The sequence below is a fragment of the Ornithorhynchus anatinus genome, chromosome 1 (genome assembly GCF_004115215.2).
Source record: "Ornithorhynchus anatinus isolate Pmale09 chromosome 1, mOrnAna1.pri.v4, whole genome shotgun sequence".
Classification (NCBI taxonomy): domain Eukaryota; kingdom Metazoa; phylum Chordata; class Mammalia; order Monotremata; family Ornithorhynchidae; genus Ornithorhynchus; species Ornithorhynchus anatinus.
In genome coordinates this window covers 155,909,853-155,937,334 of record NC_041728.1, presented here as the reverse complement: position 1 = coordinate 155,937,334, position 27,482 = coordinate 155,909,853, and the positions used below count along the sequence as shown (strand labels likewise).

At 42.5% G+C, this 27,482-nt stretch overlaps 1 protein-coding gene across 1 annotated transcript in view; it reads right to left on the bottom strand.

Moving 5' to 3' along the window:
* Positions 1 to 27,482, bottom strand: part of PPM1L (protein phosphatase, Mg2+/Mn2+ dependent 1L) — a 336,062-nt gene that overhangs the window by 87,310 nt on the left and 221,270 nt on the right. Inside the window, exon 2 of the mRNA XM_029074367.1 lies at positions 18,254 to 18,428. Within this exon, the coding sequence (XP_028930200.1) occupies positions 18,254 to 18,428 (175 nt within the window). The remainder of the gene's footprint in view (positions 1 to 18,253; positions 18,429 to 27,482) is intronic.

The following is a 27,482-nucleotide window of genomic DNA, read 5'->3' as shown; positions in this document are numbered from 1 at the left end:
AGACCTAGGTTCTACTCCTGGCCCTGCCACTTGTTTGCTGTGTGACCTTGGGCAAGTCAATTTACTTCTCTGTGCCTCAGTTCCTTCAGCTGTAAAATGAGGATGCAATTCCTGTTCTCCCTCCTATTTAGACTGTGAATCCCAATTGGGACAGGGACTATGGGTAGGGAATGTGCCTGTTTATTGTTACATTGTACTCTCCCTATCACTTAGTACCGTGCTGTGCACACAGTAAGCACTCAATAAATACAGGTGCCTGACTGTGTCCAACCTGATTAACTTGTATTTACCTCAGCACTTAGAACAGTGCTCAACACATAGTAAGTGCTTAACAAATATAATAGATGATTTACTCAGAAGAGTTCCTCATTCATTCAATAGTATTTATTGAGCGCTTACTATGTGCAGAGCACTGTACTAAGCACTTGGGATGAACAAGTCGGCAACAGATAGAGACAGTCCCTGCCGTTTGACGGGCTTACAGTCTAATCGGGGGAGACGGACAGACAAGAACAATGGCACTAAACAGCGTCAAGGGGAAGAACATCTCGTAAAAACCGATGGCAACTAAATAGAATCAAGGCGATGTACAATTCATTAACAAAATAAATAGGGTAACGAAAATATATACAGTTGAGCGGACGAGTACAGTGCTGTGGGGATGGGAAGGGAGAGGTGGAGGAGCAGAGGGAAAAGGGGAAAATGAGGCTTTAGCTGCGGAGAGGTAAAGGGGGGATGGCAGAGGGAGTAGAGGGGGAAGAGGAGCTCAGTCTGGGAACGCCTCTTGGAGGAGGTGATTTTTAAGTAAGGTTTTGAAGAGGGAAAGAGAATCAGTTTGGCGGAGGTGAAGAGGGAGGGCGTTCCAGGACCGCGGGAGGACGTGACCCAGGGGTCGACGGCGGGATAGGCGAGACCGAGGGACGGCGAGGAGGTGGGCGGCAGAGGAGCGGAGCATGCGGGGTGGGCGGTAGAAAGAGAGAAGGGAGGAGAGGTAGGAAGGGGCAAGGTGATGGAGAGCCTTGAAGCCTAGAGTGAGGAGTTTTTGTTTGGAGCGGAGGTCGATAGGCAACCACTGGAGTTGTTTAAGAAGGGGAGTGACATGCCCAGATCGTTTCTGCAGGAAGATGAGCCGGGCAGCGGAGTGAAGAATAGACCGGAGCGGGGCGAGAGAGGAGGAAGGGAGGTCAGAGAGAAGGCTGACACAGTAGTCTAGCCGGGATATAACGAGAGCCCGTAATAGTAAGGTAGCCGTTTGGGTGGAGAGGAAAGGGCGGATCTTGGCGATATTGTAGAGGTGAAACCGGCAGGTCTCGGTAACGGATAGGATGTGTGGGGTGAACGAGAGGGACGAGTCAAGGATGAAACCGAGATTGCGGGCCTGCGGGACGGGAAGGATGGTCGTGCCATCCACGGTGACGGAGAAGTCTGGGAGCGGACCGGGCTTGGGAGGGAAGATGAGGAGCTCAGTCTTGCTCATGTTGAGTTTTAGGTGGCGGGCCGACATCCAGGTGGAGACGTCCCGGAGGCAGGAGGAGATGCGAGCCTGAAGGGAGGGGGAGAGGACAGGGGCGGAGATGTAGATCTGCGTGTCATCTGCGTAGAGATGGTAGTCAAAGCCGTGAGAGCGGATGAGTTCACCGAGGGAGTGAGTGTAAATGGAGAACAGAAGAGGGCCAAGAACTGACCCTTGAGGAACTCCAACAGTTAAAGGATGGGAGGGGGAGGAGGCTCCAGCGTAGGAGACCGAGAATGATCGGCCAGAGAGGTAAGAGGTAAGAGGTAAGTTCCTGACACACAGTAAGTGCTTAATAAATACTATTAATGTTATTTTGTAAAGATTCAACAAGAAAGACAAGAAGAGAGAGCGACACAACTAGATCTGCCTTAAAACAACACCACCACATTAACTGGGTGTCATTTTTGGCCAGTGCGTAACAGAAAGGGAATAGCTAGGGCACAAATGTTTGGACTGCAGGAGAAGGAAAATGCCTTGACTAGAGTCGAATACCCATCTATGGTCGCACCTGGAGAGTTTCCAGTACTCTACCAGTCTCGGCTACGGGAGGGAGAGTCAAGCAGAGCCATACTCATCCATTCCTCGCTTGGCCAGTGGCTAGCCAGTGGAAGGCAATCTGCTACAAGTCAAAACTCACCCATGCTGGGCAGCAGAGGCAAGGGAGAGAATTGAGGGTGGAGATTGGAGTTTACTGCGCAGAAAGAGGCAATGGTAAACCACTTCTGTATTTTACCAAGCGAGCTCAGTGGATGCACTACCAGAGCTATTGCAGACGGAGGTGGGGCATTCTGGGAGAGATGTGTCCATGGCATCTCTATGGGTCGGAGACAACTCGGCGGCATAAGACAAGAGTCGAATAACACTAGAAACAGTAGGTTCCAAAATATCATTTACAACAAAGAGATGTAATCAGAAGTCTTAGGTTTAACTTAAGAAAAATCAAGCTCAAAGAATCTTGCTATTTGACTGCATGAAGTGATACAGAAAAAATAGAGTTATATTAAAAATAATAATAATAATAATGGTATTTGTTAAGCACTTACTATGTGCCAGGCACTGTATTAAGTGCTAGGATGGATACAAGCAAATCAGGTTGGACACAGTCCCTGTCCCACATTGGGCTCACAGTTTCAATCCCCATTTTACAGATGAGGTAACTGAAGCATAAAAAAGTGAAGTGACTTGCCCAAGGTCACACCGCAGACAAGTGGCAGAGCCAGTATCAGAACCTATGACCTTCTGACTCCTAGGTCCATGCTACATCCACCAGTAATAGTCCCCTTGTAGAGGGAAAGCTCATTGTGGGCAGGGAATATGTCTATTGTTTTATTGTACTCTCCCAAGCACTTAGTACAGTACTCTGCATAAAATAAGTGCTCAATAAATACCACTGTCTAACTGACTGTCTGAGTTTAACCCAGAATCCAGCATGCTTGGTAGAGGTACTCTTATCCTTTATGCCCACTCCCAAATGTTTTTAGATTTAAAAAAAATGCACAGGGAGACTAAAGTCACTGACATTTCCAAAGCGCATTTTGAAACAAACCCAACTGCAGTTAGCTAGTCACGTTTTAAAATTCAGGGATTTAAAGATTAGTAGGGGATTTAGACCACATCTGTCACATTTGGCCTCATTTCAGTTTATAGAGCTTTCTTTGTTGAAATTTTTCTAAAATCTTGTCAATACCTGTCTATTTTTAGATGAGCTTAATTTTCCTGGATGACTGAAATACTGAACCCTACATTGTCAGAATTAAGAGCCCACAGAACTTGTAAATTATTGACTTTGCAAGGTGAATAGCAAGGCAAAATTAACATATATAACTGCACTCTACATCTTGGACCCTACTTTAGAGCTTTTATTTTCAAATGAAAGTACTTTTAGGACATAAAGGTTTCAGTATAATGATTAAACTAAGCAGATCTGTGAATATGCAGATGTTAATTTTTTTATTTTTTCCCGTTTTTGTGGACTTCTGTATGCACAAATGACTATACTCCTGACTTTGTAAAGACATTTTAATTTCAGTTGATTCCTTATTGGTTTATCTGGGACTGCATTTTCTCCAGCTTTAAAAATGCAAGTTAAGAAAGAAGAAGGGTAAAATGACCTAAGGACATTAATGAATATTGCTTTTCATAAATGAAGAATTTATTTATCTAGCTTCTCTAACATAAATAATCCTAGAGTGTGGGAAAACACTGTTTCCTGTTGACCACACATTCGCCTTTCCACTGAGCCTTAACAGTCTTCAATCAATCAATCATAGCAAAGCACTATTCTAAGCATTTGGGAGAGTACAACACAACAGAGTTGGTAGATATATTCCCTGCCCACAATACCGTTTAACGAGTTTATTCATTCATTTATTCAATCGTATATTTTGAACACCTACTGTGTGCTCTTGGGAAAGCACTTGGGAAAGTTGGGTACAACAGTTAACAGACACTTCCCTGCCCACATTGAGCTTAGAGTCTAGAGCGAGGGAGACAGACATCGAAACAAATAAATGTCAGATAGGTACAAAACTGCTGTGGGGCTGGGGGCGGGAAGAGCAAAGGGAGCAAGTCAGGGTGACGCAGAAGGGAGTGGGAAAAAAGGAGTGGGGGCTTAGTCAGGGAAGGCCTCTTGGAGGAGACATGCCTCAATAAAACTTTGAAAGGAGGGAGAGTAGTTGTCTATCAGGGTTGAGGAGAGAGGGCGTTCCAGGCCAGAGGCAGGCGAGGGATCAGCCGGGAGATAAGCAAGATGGAGGCACAGTGAGAAGGTTAGCATTAGAGAAGCAAAGTGTGCAGGCTGGGTTGTAGTAAGAGAGTAGTAAGGTAAGGTAGGAGAAGGCAGGATGACTGAGTGTTTTAAAGCCACGGTGAGTTTTGTTTGATGTGGCGGTGGATGGGCAACCACTGGAATGGGGTGACATGTCCTGAATGTTTTTGTAGGAAAATGATGCAGGCAGCAAAGTAAAGTATTCACTGGAGTGGGAAAAGACAGGAGGCTGGGAGGTCAGCAAGGAGGCTGATTCTGTAATCCAGGAGGGATAGGATGAGGGACTGTATTAATGTGGTACTGTTTGGATGGAGAGAAAAGGGCGGATTTTAGTGATGCTGTGAAGGTGGGACTGACAGGATTTAGTTTACAGTCTAGCTTCATGTCAACTAAGAACTTTCTTGATCTTCACTGGGTTGTCAGGATGGTTCCACATCAGGGAGGAATTAAAGTCTGGGTCTCCACTTAATTGAATTCACGTCAGAAGGATTGCTGCTCTTTCCTAGCTCAGCCAGCCCCTATCACATTCCCATGGCTTTCTTGACCCTAATTCCACACACCAGTTTTGCCCCAAAAATCTTTCTTGTTCCCTCCATCCCGCTTAATTTTTGTTTCCTTCTATTCCAAGAGTGATGAATGGAGTGAGGAGGGGGAAGGGGCTTCTTCTCTCCCTGGTGGCACTGTGGTAGGGGAATTCAGAGGGGGGAACTGCAGGGGAAGGGAGCGGGCCTTTTGGGAGCATCACTCAGTACAGCATAAGGCATATAGTAGGTACTTTAAAAAAAACAGGGCAACAGAGCCACAAAATCCAGGGACCAGGGCTGGGTCAGGGGGAGACAGGTAGTGATGTGGAAGATCTGGGGAGCATAGGAAGTGAGCTCATGGTGCAGAAATCCACAGGACACCGAAGAGAGGGGAGAGAGGAGCATGTATGGGCATGGATGGGCATGTAATAAAATTAAAAATATTATATGTATATATAATTAATTTTAATTAACATCTGTCTCTCCCTCTGTACCATAAGCTCATTGTGTACAGGGAATGTGTCTACCATCTCTGTTGTATCATACTCCCCCAAGTCAACCTACGCATTAAGCAGAAAGTCCTCACTATCAGCTTTAAAATACTCAATCTCCTTGTCTCCTCCTACCTCACTTTGTTACTCTTCTACCCAGAGTACTTTGGGTACTTTGCTACTTTGCTATCCAGCCTGCACCCTTCTCTCCTGTAATGCTAACCTTCTCACTGTGTCTCAATCCCACCTAACTTTCCACCGACCCCTTGCCCAAGTCCTGCCTTTAGCCTGGAACACCTTTCCTCCTCAAATCTGACAATTACTCCCCCCCTTTCAAAGCCTTATTGAAGGCATCTCCTACAAGAGTTCTTCCTGATAAAGCCCTCTTTTCCTCTTCTCTCACTTCCTTCTGTGTTACCCTGTCCTGCTCCCTTTATTCATCCCCCTTCCCAACCCCACAGCACTTATATACAGATCAGGAATGTATTCACTTATATTAATGTCTGTCTCTCCCTCTAGACTGTAAGAACGTTGTGGGCAGGGAATGTGTCTGTTATATTTACTCTCCCCAGCACTTAGTACGGTGCTCTGAACGCAGTAAATAATAATAATGCCATTAATTGATGTTCAGGGCTAGCAATATGGAATTTAATTGGAATGAGGTGGAAGACAACTATGGAGGCTCCTCTGGCTGCAAAATTCTGACTTCTGATGGGTAAGTATTAGATAACCTAATGCTGACTTCTCTTACCCCCACGACACCAATTCTGAGGAGAAGATCTGCTCACAGAGATGGCAGACAGAGATGGGGTCAAAAGGAGGGAATCATTAAATCGATTGTATTTATTGAGCACTTACTGTATGAATAGCGCTGTACTGAGTACTTAGTACTGAGCACTCAGTAAGTATCATTGACTGATCGATTAATCCAGAAAAATGAAAAAAATTTGGAAAGTGTCCACTTTGACCATTTGTCCACCCCAAAGTACAACTAAATACCGTAAAGTAGCTTTGAAACAAACTCTCAATAATCATCATGAAGTAATAATAATAATAGTAATTATGGTATTTGTTAAGTGCTTACTACATGTCAAGTACTGTTCTAAGCACTGGGGTAGATACATACTAATGGGGTTGGACACAGTCCCTGTCCCACATGGGGCTTACACTAAAAATCCCCATTTTACAGATTTCTCTGAGACATAGAGAAGTAAAGAAACTTAGCTCAATGTCACACAGCAGATATACAGTGGATCCAAGATTAGAACCCAGGTCCTTTTGACTCCCAGCTCCATGCTCTAGCCACTAAACCACATTACTTCCCATCTTTCTCAATAAATCTTCTTCCCTACCCTCTGGCCTGAAAAGGCCTAACTGCTTTATATATCTCTTCAGATTATTGTTCTGCATTTCTCTTAGTTGCACTGCTGAATTCTATGTCTCTTTCACCTTTTATCAAATTGTTTGTTTGTGATTCCAGTCATTCCCATTAGAGTTTAGAGGACATAAGTTTATTTTTCTTTTGAAATTAACCTAAGCATTTAGACCAATGCTTAGTCCAAAGGAGGTACTCAGTGTTGATTAAAATACACAATGACTTGGGTGGAATCAAATTAGCGCTCAAATCCCTCTGACTGATCAAGCAGCAGTATGGCCTAATTGATAGGGTACAAGCCTGGGAGTCTGAAAGACCTGGGTTCTAATCTCAGCCCTGCCAGTTGCCTGCTGTGTGATCTTGGGCAAATCACTTCACTTCTCTGTGCCTCAGCCACCTCATTTGTAAAATGGGGATTAAAACTGTGAGTCCTGTGTGGGACACTGACTTTGTCCAACCTGGTGAGCTTGTTATCTATCCCAGAGCTTAGTACAGTACCTGGCACATAGTAAGTGCTTAAATACCACACACACACAAAAAAATGAAAAGTACAAAACAAGTGGAAATGACATGAGAAGAAAGGACTAGGTGTGGGAAGCTGAAGTGGCTGGGTGGTTCAGTTCCTCCTCTCACCAAAGAGGCCAGCAGTATATGAGAGGTGGGAGATTTCAAAAATCTTGCCTGACATTCTATTCAGACACCTCAACAATCATCCAAGTGGTTTTTGCCTGCTACCTTTCATTAAACCATCGTGATCAAGTTTGAGTGTTTCAGATGAATTTGTAAATGAAAAACTCATTCTTCTAATATTCCAACAGTAGTATAAAGTGTAAGGTCAATTCTTACAGACTACTGAACTCACTATGTGAACTGTTTTCCTACACCAAAAGCAGTCTTTAAAACAGTGCCTTTTAGCAGAACAGGTTTCAGATGAAATTTCTGAGCATTCAGTAACTCCCAAAGACTTAATCTAACTTGACACCAACAGCATTCCTGCTGCTTATGATCAGTGATGTCCAGTGCCTGTGAGTCAGCCCAAAGAGACACACACAGAGATCCAAAATAGAATTCTGTTGCAACAAATGGAAGGAAACACGCCACCAGAAATGTCAAGTAGTAGCGATTTCTTGAGCCATTTCTACTTTCACGGATCATAGGTCACATCTTTGGTTTGGAGCTCATTAAAGCTCATCATAAAAATGGGGACATTGCTACTTCCTGATCTTTTGGAATAGAAGCTTCATCTAATTAGAGGACGAGAAGATGCAGCTAGCCCCCACCATCACCAGAAAACTGAACAGTTTGGGATTGTGAACATCTGCTGCAATTATTTTCTTTTGCATGGCACTTGTAATCAAATATTACTTCAAGAGCAGGTAGCACCATTTACTGCTCTTGTAGTAAACAATGATAACTTGATTAGAATGATCAGCACAGCTCCATCTTCAATGTTTAAAACTCTAAAGGCGCTATTTCCTGTTCACAGAGTTAGATATTAGTTCTTCATTTCCTCTCTGCTGTTCTACCAATTTTAATTTTTTAATTAAACTTATTCTTTAGTAAGAGTGACTATTAGACTGGTGTATTTTCCTTGAGGTTTGGGGAATAACTATTAAAGTGTTCACGTAGTCAATCAAACAGGGCTACATAAATTCCAAGCCATGAATTTAAAGGTGGACAACAAAATAGTATCACTGGACCTAGTTTCCCTGAGCCTTGATTAATAATCAGACTAGGAAATCAGGTTAGAAGCAACATGGCCTTGTGGAAAGAGCACAGGCCTGTGAGTCAGAAGACCTGGTTTCTAATCCCAGCTCTACCACTTGTCTGCTGTTTGACCTTGGGCAAATTACTTCACTTCTCTGTGCCTCATTTATTTTATCTGTAAAACAGGGATTAAGAATGTGAGCCCCATGTGAACACTGCGATTATGTTGTCTCTACCCCAATACTTTGTATGAGGCCTGGCACATAGTAAGCATTTAACAAATACCATTAGAAGAGAAATTATCTGGTAAGCCACTTGCAAAAATATCTTTATTGCATTTTTATGCTATTGGAAAGACCTAAGCATGAGACTAAATCACTGCATAATCTCATTCCCTGTTTCAGCTTCTAGATGCATTATTTCTTTTTCTCCATGGCAGCAAATGGCATTATTCTGGAGACCACTGGTTATGAGGATTTTAATGGTTCAATTAGAGTAGGTTGGTGACTTTTTTTAAACATCAATTTTTAAGTAAAATAGGCTCAAGAGGGGATACTTCTTCTGTTATTACTTTCTGAATTCCTCAGGGCTCCCAATAGAAAGTTTTTGTCTGGAATGGACAAAGACACAAACCTTAGAATTCTCACAGGCTCTGGCAGTTTTTTGCAGTGGCCAGTAGGAACCTGATTGGAGAGCACAAAATACAACTTGAAAAATTGCCTGAGGTCCTTCTTCCTCCAGTCCTCTTGGATTGAGAAGCAGCATGACTCAGTGGAAAGAACACGGGCTCAGGAGTCAGAGGTCATGGGTTCTAATCCCGGCTCTGCCACTTGTCAGCTGTGTGACTTTGGGTAGGTCACTTAGCTTCTCTGTGCCTCAGTTACCTCATCTGTAAAATGGGGATTAAGACTGTGAGCCCCACATGGGTCAACCTGTTTACCTTGTATCCCCCCCTTCAGGCTTAGAACAGTGCTTTGTACACAGTAAGCACTTAAATACCATTATTACTATTATTATTATTGTTGCCCCCTGACAGCCACTGACCATGAGGAGAGGGAACTGTAAGCCCTTCTGCTTTACTCCTTCTTTTAAAAACGACAGAGAACTACAGACTCACCGCCAAATCCTTTCCCACATCATTCCCCCAGCCAGAACTCCTCTCCCACTCCATATAAGCCAGACCATAACTCTTTCCACCTTCAAAGCATTACTAAGATAACATCTCCAAGAGGCCTTCCCCGATTAAACCTTCTTTTCCCTGGCTCACTCTCCCTTCTGCTTTGTCTATGCACCTCAATCTGTGACATTTGGACACTTGATATTCTCCCCAACCCAAACCCCACAGCACTTATGTACATATCTTTAAATTCTACATTATAAATTATTTGTTCATATTAATGTGTGTCTCCCCCTCTAGACTCTAAACTTATTATGGGCAGGGAATGTGTCTGCTAATTCTGTTGTATTGTATTCTCCCAAGCACTTAGTACAGTACTCTGCATATAGCAAGTGTTCAATAAATACAACTGATTAATTGATTGACATATTCAACCTTCTTCCTACTTGAATTATTTACTCTCACATTTTAAAAATGACTCATGGAAAGCTATGAGTTTCTCTAGTTTGTTCCACTTACAGCATTGTCAAATTTTGCATTTGCATCAACACTCACACTGTGTTTTTGTTTTTTTTAATGGCATTTGTTAAGCACTTACAATGTGCCAGAAACTGTTCTGAGCACTGGGGTCAGGCTAATCAGGTTGGACACAGTCCATGTCCCACTTGGCACTCACAGTTCTAAATCCCCATTTTACAAATGAGATAACTGAGGCATGGAGAAGTTAAAGGACTTGCTCAATGTCACACAGTTGACAAGTGGTGGAGCTGGCCCAGGCCCATGCTCTATCCACTAGACCACACTGCTTCCCGCTGCTTCTTGCTGCTTCTTTCCTTGGCCTTTGAGATGGTGGTGGCATTACATTGTACTCTCCCAATTGCTTAGTACAGTGCTCTGCACACAATAAGGCACAATAAATACAATTGAATGAATGAGTGAATAAACATATGCTTGAAGGTAAAGAGATACCAAGACTAAGCCTCTTTCCCATGGGTTCAGATGGCTTTCCATCCACTCGTGGCATTCAGGCTTCCCCAGTGGAAAAATCGCTCAACTTTCTTTCCTTGAGTTTTCGGGGGCCTACACCTACTCACACAGTTGGTGTTCAGGCTCAGATAATCAAGAAAAACACCCAAATAGGAGTAAATGCTTTTCTCCTGAACATATGATTCTGTTGTTCACTTCATCCCAACCTGTCAGGAGATGTATAGCATTCGGGGTCAGAGAAGGAGAGTTTAAAACACTTGATCCCAATATATTGCACACCGCAAGTGGCATACTGGAAAACCACATTTAAGGATACTCTAAGCTAACCATATTATATTTGCTGAAAACTGGTCTACTGAATCCTATCCCAAATACACAAAATATTGTACAATGTACAATATTAGCTTTATATATATACAAATATATATATAAATCATCTTTTTTAACCACTGTGAAAGCAGGAGGTTAGGATAAAATGTGGAATATGAGAAGTCCTTCCACATACCTAAATCCTATAAAGATTTAGAATTTGCACTATGCACATGTAGGTCTATAAGCAACAGCGTGGTTTAGTGGGTAGAGCTAAGGCCTGGGAGTCAGAAGGAACTGAGTTCTAATCCCAGCTCCACCACAGGTCTGCTGTGTGACCTTGGGCAATTCACTTAGCTTTTCTGTGCCTCGGTTACTCATCTGTAAAATGGGGATTAAGAGTGTGAGCTCCATGTGGGACAGGGACTGTGTCCAACTGTATTAACCTGAATCTACTCCAGTGCTTAGAACAGTGCTTGGTACATAGTAAGTGCTTAACAAGTACCATAATTATTCATTATTATTATTCTTATTTTAAGTGAAAATAGCTAGAGACCAGTATCCTGTGGATTGACTGGTTTAGCCAAAGCAGACTCAACTCAGGGATATTTGCAGGGTTTTCTCGATTTGCCCAGAGTCATCAACCAATCAGTTATTTTCAATGCTCAGTGATTCTCCTGATTAATGCAGGACATATGGTCAGCAAAGGAGTAATACTCCCAAAGACACAATAAAATCCTCCTTGTTGGGGGTCAGAATTTAGCTCTTCCTTAATAAGTAGCAGCACTGCTCTCTTTGAATAACTGTCCCCCTAGAGCCCTGTCAAATCCAGCCTGCCACAATCTGGCCGGATCCAACCTGACTTTCAGGGGCCAAGAAAGGTAGGAAAATTATGAACGTGGGATGCAGATGCTCAAGCAGTTGCCCTTTGAATTCCACTCCCAGACTCAAACAGAAGAAACAGCAGTTACCCCATACTAGTCCTAGCCTGGCCCAGTTTTTGATCTCAGACATTTCATGGGGAATATACAACACTGATTCAATGGAAACTGCCATTTTCATCTTCTTTTACACTGGTAAATGTATTTATGTATTGTTGGAGGTACTTACTGAGCACCTATTTCATGCAGAGGATTACATTGGTCTCTTGGGAGCATTCAATGAAATAGTAATAATAATAATAATAATGATAATTGTGGTCCTCGCCAAGCACAGTACTAAGCACAAGAATAGATACAAGATAATCAGATCAGACACAGTCCCTGTCCCACACAGTGCTCGCAGTCTTATCCCCATTTTACAGATAAGGTAACTGAGTCAGAGAAGTGAAATGACTTGCTCAAGGTCATACAGAAGGCAAGCGGCAGAGCTGGGATTAGAACCCAAGTCCTCTGACTCCCAAGCCCATGCTCTTTCCACTAGGCCATGCTGTTTCTCATGACAGTAGAATACAGTCCCTCCCCTTAAGCAGGAGGAGTTGATGATTCCCAAAACCTACCTAAAACCCTTAGTTGACAGCTCTTAACATCTTAGCTTTCAAAATCTAGCATGCTTTATTGTCCTTTAACACATCAGCCCGATGGTCCCTTTGGAATTTTAGAAAAAGACTGAAGCCATCTGCCCAGCTGGCCAGAAAATGCTAGGGAGCCCACTGCCTGCCTACGTGGAGCTCTGAACCATGAACTTTCTGTGCCTGGGGGCCACCACCAATCCAACTGTGCATTCTTGGGATGGTGAGTGTGAGGTGGTACAATATGTATAACCAACCCCAGGGAGGCAGCATGGCCTAGTGGAAAGAGCATGGGGCTGGTAGTAAAGAGTCGTAGGTTTGAATCTCAAATCTGCCCTTGCCTGGCTGTGGGACCAAGGACAATCACTTAACTTCTCACTAAGCAGCGGTTTCCTCATCCACCTGTAAAATGGGGATAATGACCCAAGCACTCGGTACAGTGCTCTGCACACAGTTAGTGCCTAATAAATATCATTGATGATAATGATGATGTTACTTCTCCCTGCCTCAAGAGGACATTAGAATAAAATGAGAGAATGAGTGTGAAAGAAATTTGGAAAAATAAAAGTGCTATACACCAACCAAGGTATTATTATTATTATTATTGTTCAGGTTCTTACTGCATCGAGCCCCAGGAATCAATCAATCAATCGAATTAACTGAATGTGTACTGTGTGCAGAACAGCTTGGAAGAGTACAATAACAGAGTTGGTAAAAATGTTCCCTGCCCACAAGAAGCAGAAACGTCTTGTGGAGTAGCAGCGTGGCTCACTGGAAAGAGTATGAGCTTGGGAGTCAGAAGGACCTGGGTTCTAATCCTGGCTCTGCCTCTTGTCAGCTGTGTGACTTTGGGCAAGTCACTTCACTTCTCTGTGCCTCAGTTCCCTCATCTGTAAAATGGGGATTAAGACTGTGATCCTCACTTGGGATGACCTGATCACCTGGCATGCCCCCCCAGCGCTTGGAAAAGTGCTTTGCACATAGTAAGCACTTAACAAATACCATCATTATTAAGAAGCTTACAGTCTAGCAGGGAGAAAGACATTAAAATAAACTACAGATATTTATATAAGTGTTAAGAGGGCTTAGTTGGGTAAGGCCTCTTGAAGGAGATGTGATTTTAATAAGACTTTGAAGGTGGGGAGGGTGATTGTCTACAGGATATGAAGGGGGAGGGAGTTCCAGGCCAGGTGCAGGACATGAGCAAGGGGTTGCTGGTGAGATTGATGAGATCGAGGTACAGTGAGCAAGCTGGTGCCAAAGGAGCTCAGTGAACATGCTGAGCTGTAGTGCAAAACCAGTGAAGCAAGACAGAGGGAAAATTAATGTCTGTCTGCCCCTCTAGACTGTAAACTAATTGTGGGCAGGAAGTGTGTCTGTTAAATTGTACTCTCCGAAGCACTTAATACAGTGCTCTGTGCATAGTAAGCGCTCAATAAATATGGTTCACTGACTGGCTGACTGAAAGGTGACTGAGTGCTCCAAAGCCAATGGTAAAAAGCATCCACTCACTGCAGACGTATGCAGGCAACTAAACTGGACACTCCCGAGGAGTGGGGAAACAGGCACAAGATCAGCAAGGAGGTTGATGCAGCAGCCAAGGAGGGACAGGATAAGTGCTTGGATAATAATAATAATGATGATGATGGTATTTGTTAAGTGATTACTATGTGCCAAGCACTCTAAGCGCTGGGGTTGTGACAAGGTAATCAGGTTGTCCCACGTGGGGCTCACAGACTTAATCCTCATTTTACAGATGAGGTAACTGAAGGACAGAGAAGTTAAGGTACGTGCCCAAGGTCACACAGCTGATAAGTGGCAGAGCTGGGATTAGAACCCACGACCTCTGACTCCCAAGCCCATGCTCTTTCCACTAAGCCATGATGCTTCACATCAATACAGTAGCAGTTTGGATGGAGAGAAAAGGGCAGATTTTAGCAAAGCTGTGAAGGTCAAACTGACAGGATTTGGTGACAGATTGAAAATGTGGGTTGAATGAGAGAGGTGAGTTGAGAATAATGTCAAGGTTACAGGTTTGTGAGACATGGAGAATGGTGGTGCTGTCTACAGTGATGGGAAAGTCATTGGGAGGACCGTGTTTGGGTGGGAAGTTAAGGAACTCTGTTTTAGACATGTTAAATTGGAGGTATGAAGGTGGGACAGCCAAGAAGAGATGTCCTGAAGGCAGGAGGAAATATGAGACTGCAAAAAAGGAGAGATCAGGGCTGGAGATGTAGATTTGTGAATCACCTGCATAGAAAGCAGCATGGTCTAGTGGATAGAGCACAGGTTTAGGAGTCAGAAGGACCTGAGTTCTAATCCTGATTCTGCCACCTGTCTGCTGTGTGAACTTGGGCAAGTCATTCACTTCTCTGTGCCTCAGTTGCCTCATCTGTAAAACGGGGATTAAGACTGTGAGGTCCCATGAGGAACATGGACTCTGTCTAACCTAACTCACTTGTATCTATCCCAGCGCTTAGAACAGTGCTTGCCACATAGTAAGTGCTTAACAGATACCACAATTGTTGGTATTATTATTATAGAGGTTGAAGCCATGGGAGTGAATGGAGAATAGAGAGGGACACAAACTGATCCCTGAGGGACTCCCACAGTTAGGGGATGGGAGGCAGAGGAAGAGCCCACAAAAGAGAAGGAACGGCCAGAGAGACAGGAAGAGAACCAGGAGCGGGCAGTGTCAGGGTTGTTTAAGGTCATGAACTAAACGACTTGAGATTCCCCTCCAAGAGAACTAGGGGAGGTGTCAAAGGATGCCTACGAATGCTAGGAGTAGATGTTCCTGAGACCGTTCCGCTGCCCACCTTCAATCACTCCTCAACTCCACTGACTTCCTATGCAACTCCACCTCACCCACTCAGACGCCCGCTAGATCTCATCACTTCTAGCCACTGCACAATCTCTACCCTCAGCAATTCTGAAATCCCTCTATCTGCCCACAACCTCCTCACCTGCCTTCTCTCCCAAACACCTCCTCCCCATAAATCTGTACCGTTCCCCCACAGAGACCTCCAGTTTTTTGACCCCATCCAATTTTCTCAAATCATCATGTCCCAATTAGCCTCCATACTCACACTACTTTCTCTCGACGACCAAATTGACACTGTCAACACTACCCTCTCTAGTGCACTCAACTCATTCGCTCCCCGAACCCTTTGTTGATCTCGTTCCACTAATCCTGGATCACCTCTACAGTCTGCCTCCTTCGCTCCCATGCAAGAGCCGCACAGCGTTGCTGGAGGAAATCTAGATATCAGGCCGACTTCAACCATTACATTTATTGTTGCATGCCTTAACTCTGCCCTCTACTCTGCCCGCCAAAACTGTCTTCACCCTTATTGACTTCCATGCTCATTGTCCTCGCCAGTCGTTCCAGACATTTACAGCATTCCTCAGGCCCCATCCCCTGCGCCCCCATCCCTTGCATCCAATGACATGGCCACCTACCTGGTCAACGAAATTGACAATATCAGATGTGATCTCGTGAAAATCTTCCCTGCCCCTCTCCAGGCCCTCCCCGCTCCTGCCCCTTCAACTCTCCCATCTTTCCCAGCACTATCTCTAGAAAAACCTTCTGCCTTCTCTCAAAATCCACCCTCTCTACCTATGTATGTGACCCCATTCCTTTGCACCTTATCAAAACACTTGACCCCTCCCTTCTTTCCTTCCTAACTGCCATCTTCAAGTGTTCACTCTTCAATGACTTCTTCCCCACTGCTTTCAAACATGCCTATATCTCCCTTATCCTAAAAAAAATCCTCCCTTGACCCCAAGGCTCCTTCCAGTTATCATTTTATATCCCTCCTACCATTCCGGTCCAAAGTCCTAGAGTGAACTCTCTACACCCACTGCCTCAAATTCCTCTCCTCCAATTCTCAACTTGACCCCCTCCAATCTGGCTTCCTTCCCCTTCACTCCAAAGAAATCACTCTCTCAAATGTCACTAATGACCTTCTTGCCAAATCCAACAGCCTCTATTCCATCCTAATCCTCCTCTACCTCTCAGTTGGCTTTGACACTGTCAATCACCCACATCCTGAAAACATTATCCAACCTCAGCTTCACTGACACTGTCCTCTTCTGGTCCACCTCCTATCTCTCTGGCCATTCATTCTCAGTATCCTTTGCGGGCTTCTCCTCTGCCTCCCATCCCCTAACTGTGGGTGTTCCTCAAGGTTCAGTTCTGGGTCCCCTTCTTCTCTCCATCTACACCCACTCCCTTTGAAAACTCATTCACTCACATGGCTTCAACTATCACCTCTTTGCTGATGACATTCAAATCTAAATCTCCAGCCCTGATCTCTCTCCCTCTCTGCAGTCTCGCATTTCCTCCTGCCTTCAAGACTTCTCTATTTGGATGCCCTCCCATTCCCTCAAACTTAATATGGCTAAAACTGAGCTTCTCATCTTCCTACCCAAACCCTGTCCTCCTGGTCACTTTCTCATCACTGCTGACGGCACCACCGTCCTTCCTGTCTCACAAGCCCTTAACCTTGGTATTATCCTTGACTCCTCTCTCTGGTTCTACCCACATATTCAAGCCATCACTAAATCCTGTCAGTTCTACCTTCATAATCTCGCTAAAATCCACCCTTTCCTCTCCATCCAAACTTGGGAAGGCCTCCTGATATGATTTTAGGAGGGTTTTGAAAGTTGGAAGAGTGGGGGACTGTCAGATATGAAGGGGGAAGGAGTTCCAGACATGCGGGAGTACATGAGAAAGGGGTCGGTGGTGAGATACACAAGACTGAGGTACACAGAGTAGGTGAGTGTTAGAGGAGTGGAATGTGTGGAAAGGTTGTAGTAGATCAGCAAGGAAGTGTAGAAGGGAGAGAGTTGATTGAGGCCCTTAAATTTGAGAGTAAGAAATTTCTGTTTGATGCAGAGATGTGTGGGTAACCACTGGATGCTTTTGAGAAGTGGGGAGAAACGGACAGAATGGTTTTCCAGAAAAATGATCCTGGCAACAGGTGACATATGGGCTACAGAGAGGAGAGACAGGATGCAGGGAGGTCAGTGAAGAGGCTGATGCAATAGTCAAGATGGGATGTAATCATGATGGTATTTGTTAAGCTCTTACTATTCATTCATTCAATAGTATTTTTGAGTGCTTACTGTGTGCAAAGCACTGTTCTATGCACTGGGGTAGATACAAGCCAAGCAGGTTGGACGCAGTCCCTGTCCCACAAGGGGCTCACAGTCTTAATCCCCATTTTACAGATAAGGTAACTGAGGCACAAAGAAATTAAATGACTTCCCCAAAATTGCAGAGCAGACAAGTGGTAGAGAGGAATTAGAATCCATTTCCTTCTGACTCTATCCATTAGGCCATTTCTGGGGTAGATTTAAGATATATCTACACTCCACACAGTTTGCAACCTAAGAGGCAGGGAAAGCAGGTATCCTAGGCTCATCTTACAGTTGAGGAAACAGACAGAGAGCAATGAAGTGACTTGTCTAAGAAAATATACAGGCCAGTGACAGAGTGGTGGTTAGAAATCAGGTCCCCTGAAAATTAATCCCCAGCTCTGTCCACTAGCTCATACTACCCCCCTCCCAAACAAAGAAAACATTTTTATTACATTTGATCCAAGTAACACTTTTTCAGATAAACTGATTTTACCTTATCTAGGTGGTAGCCAAAATTGGAATGACATTTAAGTGAAAATCAATACAAGTACATTGTAATAAAATGCAAAAAAAAAATTAGCTTCCCAAAATAGCTGCCTTTAAAATGGGCTTGGTATTTAAAAGCCCACTTGGAGAATCTGCTGAAGGGGCAAAATTTCCTATTAATGAAAATGTTTGCTAGTACTCTACTACTTTGAGGCCAGTGTTCCCAATTCCACTTTTCACTTCATTGAAATCTCAATATTGGACATGAAGGTAGTCCAGTTTTGTGGGTCCTGAGATATAAAACAAAAGCTAAACATACCTGCTTCATCATAGGATACGGTCAATTTTTCCAGCATTTCTCGGTCAATTGACAGAATCTGTTGTTCCAGGATGGTCTGGTAAGAGAGGATGCTATTCTCCTTGTCTTTCTCATAATCCTGCAGGTGTTGTTTCAAAACTTCAGGTAGACGGGATTTCACATATTCAGCTGCAGACTGCACATAAAACAATGATAAAACTCCATTACTCTTTAATATATTCATTTTTGACTTTCAGAAAACTAGGTTTATATACACTTACATATGTATTGGATTAGATAGCTCCTTTTCTCTGGGCGCCTTTTCTTTAGGTCAGATAGAAGTAAATTCAAATCTTAGTCAAAGTTTAGCCCGAGTTATTGAATGCTTTGATTGATTGGGAATTCTGCCCCAGCAGAGAGAAAAGGTAAGTTTGCATTCCCCCTGCTTTGATGCCAGGGGTATAGCTAATGAACTTCAAAGATTTTCTGGACCTATAGTCGCTGATATGAGTGTCTGCAATGCATCCCTTCGCTCGTTTCAATCTGGCCCCCTGTTGTATGCTGTTCAGGGAATCTTGGATGGCCTGAAGGGCAGTCTACAAGACCCACTGAAAATGAAATTCTCTGTGAAGAAAGAAAAGTCAAACCAAACACAAAATAAAAAAGAAACAATAGCTACCTTCCCATTGTATCATTTTCAGTAATACTTATGAAATGAATATTGCTTAAGGGTATGTTTACTTTAGCCTTGAATTGTGCATTAATTACAAATACATCTTTTTTATATTTGCATCCACATTAGCATTTCTTCCTTTAAACCAAATGCCATTAAAAATACATAGACAATAAATATCTCAGGGTTTACTTAAAAAAATGCATGGATTAGAACTGGAATAAAAGCCATTAATAACTGGCTAGAGGCAAAAAAATAATTAGTTGCATTCTCAAAACAAGCCACACACAAACACAATCTACCCAATCTGTATTTTATTTTAGTGTCTATCTTCTCCGCTAGACTGTAAACTCCTTAAGGGCAGGAATCATGTCTACCGATTCTATTGTACTCTCCCAAGTGCTTATTATAGTGTGCTGCACACAGTTGGTGCTCAGTACCTACTACTGATTGATTGATTGATACTTCAGAGACTGAGACCCTCTCTGTGTGGGTATGACTGAGAAGACCTTTTTGCAATGAACGCTCCATTCCACACTGTCTTTGTAAAGATGATCTTTTTTTATGACCTGATCCAATGCAAAGATCAATACTGTTCTGGAATCTTCCCATTAGTCTTCTGATCTTCCCCAAATCTTAGCCTCCAGGTAGATTTTGTAGGCATTAGAGTAAAAGCTGTCAGTTTGTAGGCAGGATCATACCCCAGCCCAGTCCAGCCACACACTTCACTCCTCTAGCACCAACTTACTTGCTGTGCCCCGCCTGATCTCATCTATCTTGCCTCCAATCCCTTTCCCACATCCTTCCTCTATCCTGGAACTTCCCCCACCCTCCACTATATACACCAGACCACTACTCTCTCCACCTTCAAAGCATTATTAAGGTCACATCTTCTTCAAGAGGCCTTCCCCGATAAAGCCCTCTCTTCACTGGCTCTCTCTCCCCTCTGTGTCATCTAAGCATTTGGATCTGTGACCTTTGGACATTTGACAATCATCCCATCCCCAACCCCATAGCACTTGTGGACATATTTTTAAATTATATATTATAAATTATTTATTTATATTAATGTCTGTCTCCCTGCCTACACTGTAAGTTTGTTGTGGGCAGGGATTTCTATTGCATTATATTCTGCTAATTCTGTTGTATTGTACTCTCCCAAGAGGTTAGTACAGTGCTCTGCACTTAGTAAGTGTTCAATAAATACCACTGATTGGTTGACTGAAAAGCTCATTATGGACAGGGAATGTGTCTAATTCTGTTGTACTGTACTCACCCAAGTGCTTAGTACAGTGCTTTGCACATGGAAAGCGCTCAATAAATACCATTGAATGATTGATTGATTAAACTCAATGGTCCTCTGATGAGTCTATTTGAAAGAGTGAGGCACTTCAAAGCACTTTTTCTAGTCCCTTCAGGAAGTCAAAACTAGTAACAATAATTACAATATTTGTTCAGTGCTCATTTATTAAGTGCTTACTAATATTCCACATACTAGACTAAGTGCTAAGGTCAATGCAATTCAATCAGATCAGACAATTTCTGTTCCACACAGGGCTCACCGACTAAAAGGGAGAGAGAACATGTATTTAATTCTCATTTCACAGAGAAGGAAATAGCACAGCCAAGTTACCCTTGGTTATACAGCAGGTGAATGACAGGGCCAGGATTAATCAATCTACCAATTTCTATTTATTGAGGGTTGATCTGTGCAGAGCACTGTACTAAGAGTAGAGAAGCAGCGTGGCTCAGTGGAAAGAGCCCAGGCTTGGGAGTCCGAGGTCATGGGTTCGAATCCCGGCTCTGCCACTTGTCAGCTGTGTGACAGTGGGCAAGTCACTTCACTTCTCTGGGCCTCAGTTCCCTCATCTGTAAAATGGGGATGAAGACTGTGAGCCTCACGAGGGTCAACCTGATTACCCTGTAACTACCCCAGCACTTAGACCAGTGCTCTGCACAAAGTAAGCGCTTAACAAATACCAACATTATTATTAGGACAGTACAATATAGAAGAGTCAGTAGACACATTCCTTGCCCACTATGAGCTTACAGTCTAGAGGGCTTAGAACCTAGGTTTCTGACTTCCAGGTGCAGGCTCTTTCACTTACACTATATTTGCACAGGATGCATTTAGAATTAAATACAGTATTTGTATTTGCATTTACAACAGGGAAGGGTCCAGCCCACATCAAAAGAAGTGCACCTCAGTATGCAGTAGTGGTGATGGGTTGCACTGAGACATTCACACTCTCCCACTGCGAACAAGAATGGAGGCAACATAATATGCTTCTACAAAGTACCTTATTTGAGAAGAAAGCATAGTAAAATGTTTTCTTACTTATAAAAGAGAAGAAAGCCTTAAATTTTTAAAATCTGTCCTCTGCAAAGTGTGTGTCTTATAACAGTGACTGTTGATAGGTTAGAGGCAGGTGAGAGCACTACTGGAATCTGATCAAGGGGAATGATTTGCTGTCAGTAGGCATTTCAGGGGTTCTAAAATGCAGGCCTCTAAGAACATATCCATAATTTATTTTAATAACATTCTCCCCATCTAGATTAGAAGCTCTCCTGAGCATGAAATGTGTCTATAGACTGTTGCATTGTTCTCTCTGAAGCACTTAGTACAATGCTCTGCACACAGTAAGCAGTCAATGAATCCCATTGATTGATGGATTGATTAAGTTAAGTGGACCCCACCACTGTTTGAGACCATAATTTACAGTCAACAATAAATTGTGTTACTTCCCACTACTTAACAGGCTTACAGTAAAATCTCACGACCTTATCAACCAGTGAAAATGCCAACCATAAATCATGGTCTAGAACAGCACTGCAATTGCAATCTGCTTAACCAGGTACATGAAGACACAACCTACAAGAAGGCCTGAGCCTGAAAGAAATCCAGAAGCTTCACATCTTCTCATTCCAACACACAATTGATGGCTCAAATTCAATGAGTTATTTTCTTTTTTCATGTTCTCTCTAGTAAAAACCCTTTATTTCTTTTGTTCCCTTCATGATTCCCCTCTAGTGTTAACATAACAGGGGATTAAAAAAAAGATAGGAAGAGATATGAGAGAAAGTTCCTCTTGTTCTACTTTTGGTGATTTCAGCCTTCAGTGACCAGTTGCCAGTACCTAACCACTATTCTCATTTTTATATTTAGATTCCCCAAGTTATTTGCTGATTAAATTACAACATTAAACTATCTCTGAACTGTATTCAATTTGTCTTCCAGCCAGGCTTGGCAGAATGAATAAAATTATGCCATAAAATGTAAATAAGCTCAACACATAAGCATACCATATTTAATTCTAAACCTTAATAATCATTTTCTCTTGACATTGAAAAGCTTACGAGACACACTGGAGAGTAACTGTTTTTAACTCTCAATATTTTGCTGCTTATGGAAACATTCATCATAAATTTTTTTCTGGGAATTACTACTGTCCAGGGAATATTTCTACAATTTATTCTTTACAAGGTCTACCGAGAAAAATGTTCTGCACTGGAACTTAGTTACATTTTGACACATCGCCTTACACTTTTACATACTGATTGGATTTGAATGGAAACATATCTTTTCATCATGATGCAGTTTCTACACAACTGGATAATTTGGGAGTCATTCATTCCATAAATGTCAATGTACTTTGAAAACGATGCAATTTCTCATCTTAGGTTTATCTATACTGCCAAAGAAATCAGGCTGGGCAAAAACGTGGATTTCCTAGATGTCAGATAATCTCTCATTTCTCTCATTCACACCCACAGTCTCTCTCATTCAATCCACATATTCAATCTGTCACCAAATCCTGTTGGTTCAGCCTTCACAGGATCACTAAAATCTTTCCATCTCAACTGCCACTATGTTAATCCAAGCACTGATCTTATCCTGCCATGATAACTGCATCACCCTCCTTGCTTACTTCCTTGACTCCTGTCTCTCCCCACTCCACTCCATACCTCACCCTTCTGCCCGAATTAATTTTCCAAAAAAAACTTCAGTCCATGTATCCCCACTCCTCAAGAACCCCCAGTGGTTGCCCATCCACCTCCGCTTCAAACAGGAACTCCATACTGTCAGCTTCAAAGCACTCAATCATCTTGACCCCTCCTATTTTACCTCGCTACTTTCCTACTACAAAACAGCCCGCACACTTCGCTCCACTAATGACTGTGGGTGTCACTTAACTTCTCTGTGCCTCAGTTAGCTCCTCTGTAAAATGGGGATTAAGACTGTGAGCCTCACGTGGGACAACCTGATTACCTTGTATCTACTCCAGCACTTAGAACAGTGCTCTGCACATAGTAAGCGCTTAATAAATACCAACATTATTATTATTATAACTCACGTCCTATCTGGTCTGTCTCACTGCCAACCTCTCAGCACCTGGAATCTTCTCCTTCTTCCTATCAGACAGACGATATGAAGCATATTTCCTCCAAGAGGCCTTCCCTGACTAAGCTCTCATTTCCTCTTTTCCCACTCTCTTCCACATCAACGTTGCACTTGGATTTGCCCTCTTTACTCACCCCTCCCTCAGGCCCATGGCACTCATGCACATATTCATAATTTATTTATATTAATGTCTGTCTCCCCCTGACTATAAGGTCATTGTGGGACGGAAACATGTCTATCAACTCAGCTATATTGTATGCTGGCAAGCGTGTAGTGCAGCGCTGTGCACACAGGTGTTCAATAAACATGATTGAATGACTATTGAATCAGTGAATAAATAATCGACTCTAAAACTAAGATGGTATTTGGCATTTACTCAAATAGTCATTTCTCCTATACTGTGATAGTCATGCTCTTGTAAGGCACTTTGCTAGCAAAGGTGCCTGGCACATAGTAAGCGCTTAACGAGTACCATAAAATAAACAGGAACAATGACTTAACAGTAATATAGAAGCAGCAGAGCCTAGTGGAAACAGCATGGGCCTGGGAGTCTGAGGACTTGGGTTCTAATCTCACTCCTAGGTGTACTTCATCATCAATGGTGCCTTCTTCGATTACCTAGGCCAAATATGTAAATATCCCAGATGAACTCTGGCCCGTTCCAAGTGACGTTCAGCACCAAGCTTACTATGTGCCAGACACTGTTCTAAGTGCAGGGGTAGATGAAAGATAATCGGGTCCAACATAGTCCCACAGAGGCTCACAGTCTCAATCCTCATTTTACAGACGAAGGAACTGAGGCACCGAGAAGCTAAGTGACTTGCCCAAGGTCACACAAAAGACAAGTGGCGGAATCGGAATCAGAAACCAGGTCCTTCTGACTCCTAGGTCCATGCTGTAACTACTAGGCCACGCTGCTTCTACATTTATTTACATATATGACATTTAGCTAAGTGGATGTATAGATATATGCAAATGCATATGCAAACATAATGCATGTATTCTCACAAAATGAACGTGAGAAATGACACTATTGGGCCATCTACCCCAGTTCTGACACCAATAGAATGTTAGGATATATCAAAAAACAGAAGGATGATAAAAACAAACCCCAAACCTCAAATCAATTGCACACACACTGGTGTAGGGAGACTTACCTGAACAGAAGAGTGTGGGAAAGGGAGATTTCTAATGTATTACAAATATTAATGGGCTCCTTTCCTACCATCGGGGAGGGGAGAGGGAAAATCAGCCGCTGATGAAGTAAGTCCAGGATGGCCAAAGTGAGGTCCATGCAGCTCAGACTATCTGCCCAAAGACAGGACTCAGAGGCATGGAACATTCACATAATTGTGGTATTTGTTAAGTACTTACTATGTGCCAGGCACTGTACTAAAGGCTGGAGTAGATACAAGGTAGTTAGGGTGGAAAAAGTCCCTGTCCCATGTGGGGCTTACAGTCTAAGTTGGAGGGAGAACGGGTTTTGTACCCCCATTTTACAGATGAGGAAACACGGGTGCAGAGAAGTGACTTACTCAAGGTCACACAGCAAGCAAGTGGCAGAGCCGGGATTAGAACCCAGGTCCTCCTGACCTCAGGCCTGTGCTCTTTCCAGTAAGCCATGCTTCCTGTTATAGGCCTGACAAATGGAGCAATGCTCCTCTCCATCATTAGGAAGGAGTCCCAAAGGGTCTTCAGAATGTATCTTATTTTGAAATATTTAATCTACACGTACCAACAGAGATGTCTCTTGGATGCGATTTTTTCAAGGACTCAAATATAACTAATGGATTCAAAATATTTGGTTTCTTTAGTCCATGAAAAGCCTCAAGATCTCAAACTTCACAAGCTTTTACACTTTTCTACTGACAATCCCTATAGAGATAGCATTCAAAAGCATCTTTGAAAAAAAAAGTATTTCTGAGATAAAAGTGAAGATAAAATCAAGTAAAAACATTCAAATAATGGGCTACTGCCTCAAGAAAGATCAGCAGCCCCAGGTTACTTTGAACCATACTATAACACTTTTTATATCTGGGTACTATAAAAAGCCATTTTCAAAATTTTAATCTTTTTTATTTCATTAAATCACATTTCATCCTCATTTTACAACAACTTGATCAGATAGAAATGCACTTAGCCCACTGTTCTGAATGATGCAAATAATTCCTTCCAGATGCCATTAGAGTATTACAATGATATTTCAGGGCTTCCTCTTGCCCCTGATACACACTCTGGTGTACAAGAATATATTGTATTACTATCAAGGAGAGAAGTGATAATAAGGAACAGATCCAGGTCACTAGTTCAAGATACAGATAGAGTTGGAGCTTGTTGGACATAGTAAAAACCATAACTGTAGAAAAAAGTAAACCGCCAGGACTAGCTCTACTGAGTCAGTTGATTAATCACTGGTATTTATGGAGTGCTTATTACGTTCAGATCACTGTTCTAAGAGCTTGGGTGAGTACATTGCAACAGGATTGGCAGACAAGTTCCCTGCCCACAACAAGCTTACAGTCTAGAAGGGGAGACAGTAATTACTATACATATATAATTAATAGTACATATACAATTTATATTTATAAGTTATAATCATGTATATAAGTGCTGTGGGGTTGAGGGCGGGGAAACTATCAACTGCCCAAAGGTCACAGATCCAAATGCAGAGATGACACAGAAGAAAGAGGGAGTCCTGGTCAACTGCTTTCCAACCTGGAGAAATTTAAAATTGCTGGTTTGATGACAAGGGAAATGTAAGGGAAAAGTATAGAAAATATGGGCTGGAAAAAATGTTGAATCCCTAAGGCTCTCAGGTCCTCTCACCAAGTTTACTTAAAATCCAGGTCAAGCTGAACTTTGAAATAGAGAAGCAGTGTGACCTAGTGGGTAGAAAATAGGCCTGGAAGTCAGAAGGACCTGAGTTCTAATCCCGCTTCTGCCACCAGTCTGCTGTGTGACCTTAGGCAAGTCACTTACCTTTTTTTGCCCCAGTTACCTCATCTGTAAAATGAGAATTAAGACTGTGAGCCCCTTGTGGGACATGGACCCATGTTGTTTCTATTCCAGTGTTTAGTACAGTACCTGACACATAGTAAGCGCTTGACAAATACCATTAAAAAATCCTGATAAAAGATCAAGAAATGAAGATCAAGATATGGAGAACACAGGTGTGAAGAGAGAAAATATTTACTGTTGCCAAGTTTCATTGCCCTTCTAATATATTAAAGATATACTAGATTTTGTAGTAACACAGTCCCACATTTTTATATACTTATTTCTTCCTTGAGATTCATTTTTCTCACAGTAACATATCATTAACTTCTGACAGCTACTCTTTAGCTCCAGGCCTTTTTGCAACACAATGTCTCACGATGAATACACTTGGCTGCTAAGAAAGGTAGTATAGGATTTCAATTACAGAAATATAGACATATTGGTGAGTCGTTCTTCTGACTAGCAACTGGTAAATTAGTGGACTGGCAATGGTACTCTTTTACCATTTCTACTTTCTGGAGGTGTTAAAGCCAAATATATCTTCAATAATTACTGATCACTTTTTCCTCTTTCATCATATCAAAATTGGATGAATTCGATGTCTTAGAAAGGAAATTCCATGGCCAAAAATGCAAAACGAAATGAGGCAAATTTAATCATATCAAAGGGGCAAATTTTCTCACCTTGGCTTGGATTTCTATAGCACAAAGATACTAATAGCATCAGTACCTATGCAATAAATGTCATTATTGTAAGGACAAATACCAATACAATTAATACCTCTCAATAAATACCACTGATTAAATGCCTAAAAGGTGTTTAGGATTGTATTAGGCACCTGTCTAGGTTTACATACAATTCTCAGTTCTTCAGAGGATGCTCTCTAAATTGTGATTTACACAGAAACCTTTTGTTCTTCTTCTTAAATGTTATTCATTCACTTTTTTGAGGTTTTATTGATCAACACATTTAAGTGTCATTTCATTTTTCTTGCAGGAGCAAAAAGAGGTAGGGATTTTGGGACGGAAAGTGTCAGGGAGGACAGGTTTCATAAAGCCATCAGGCCAGAAAGCCATCATTTTGAATCTTTTCCATACTGACTACAAACTCCGAGTTCATGTCAGAGATCTGAGATATGTGTGGCTGACAGTTCAGCTCCAAAGGTTTTGGGGGTTACT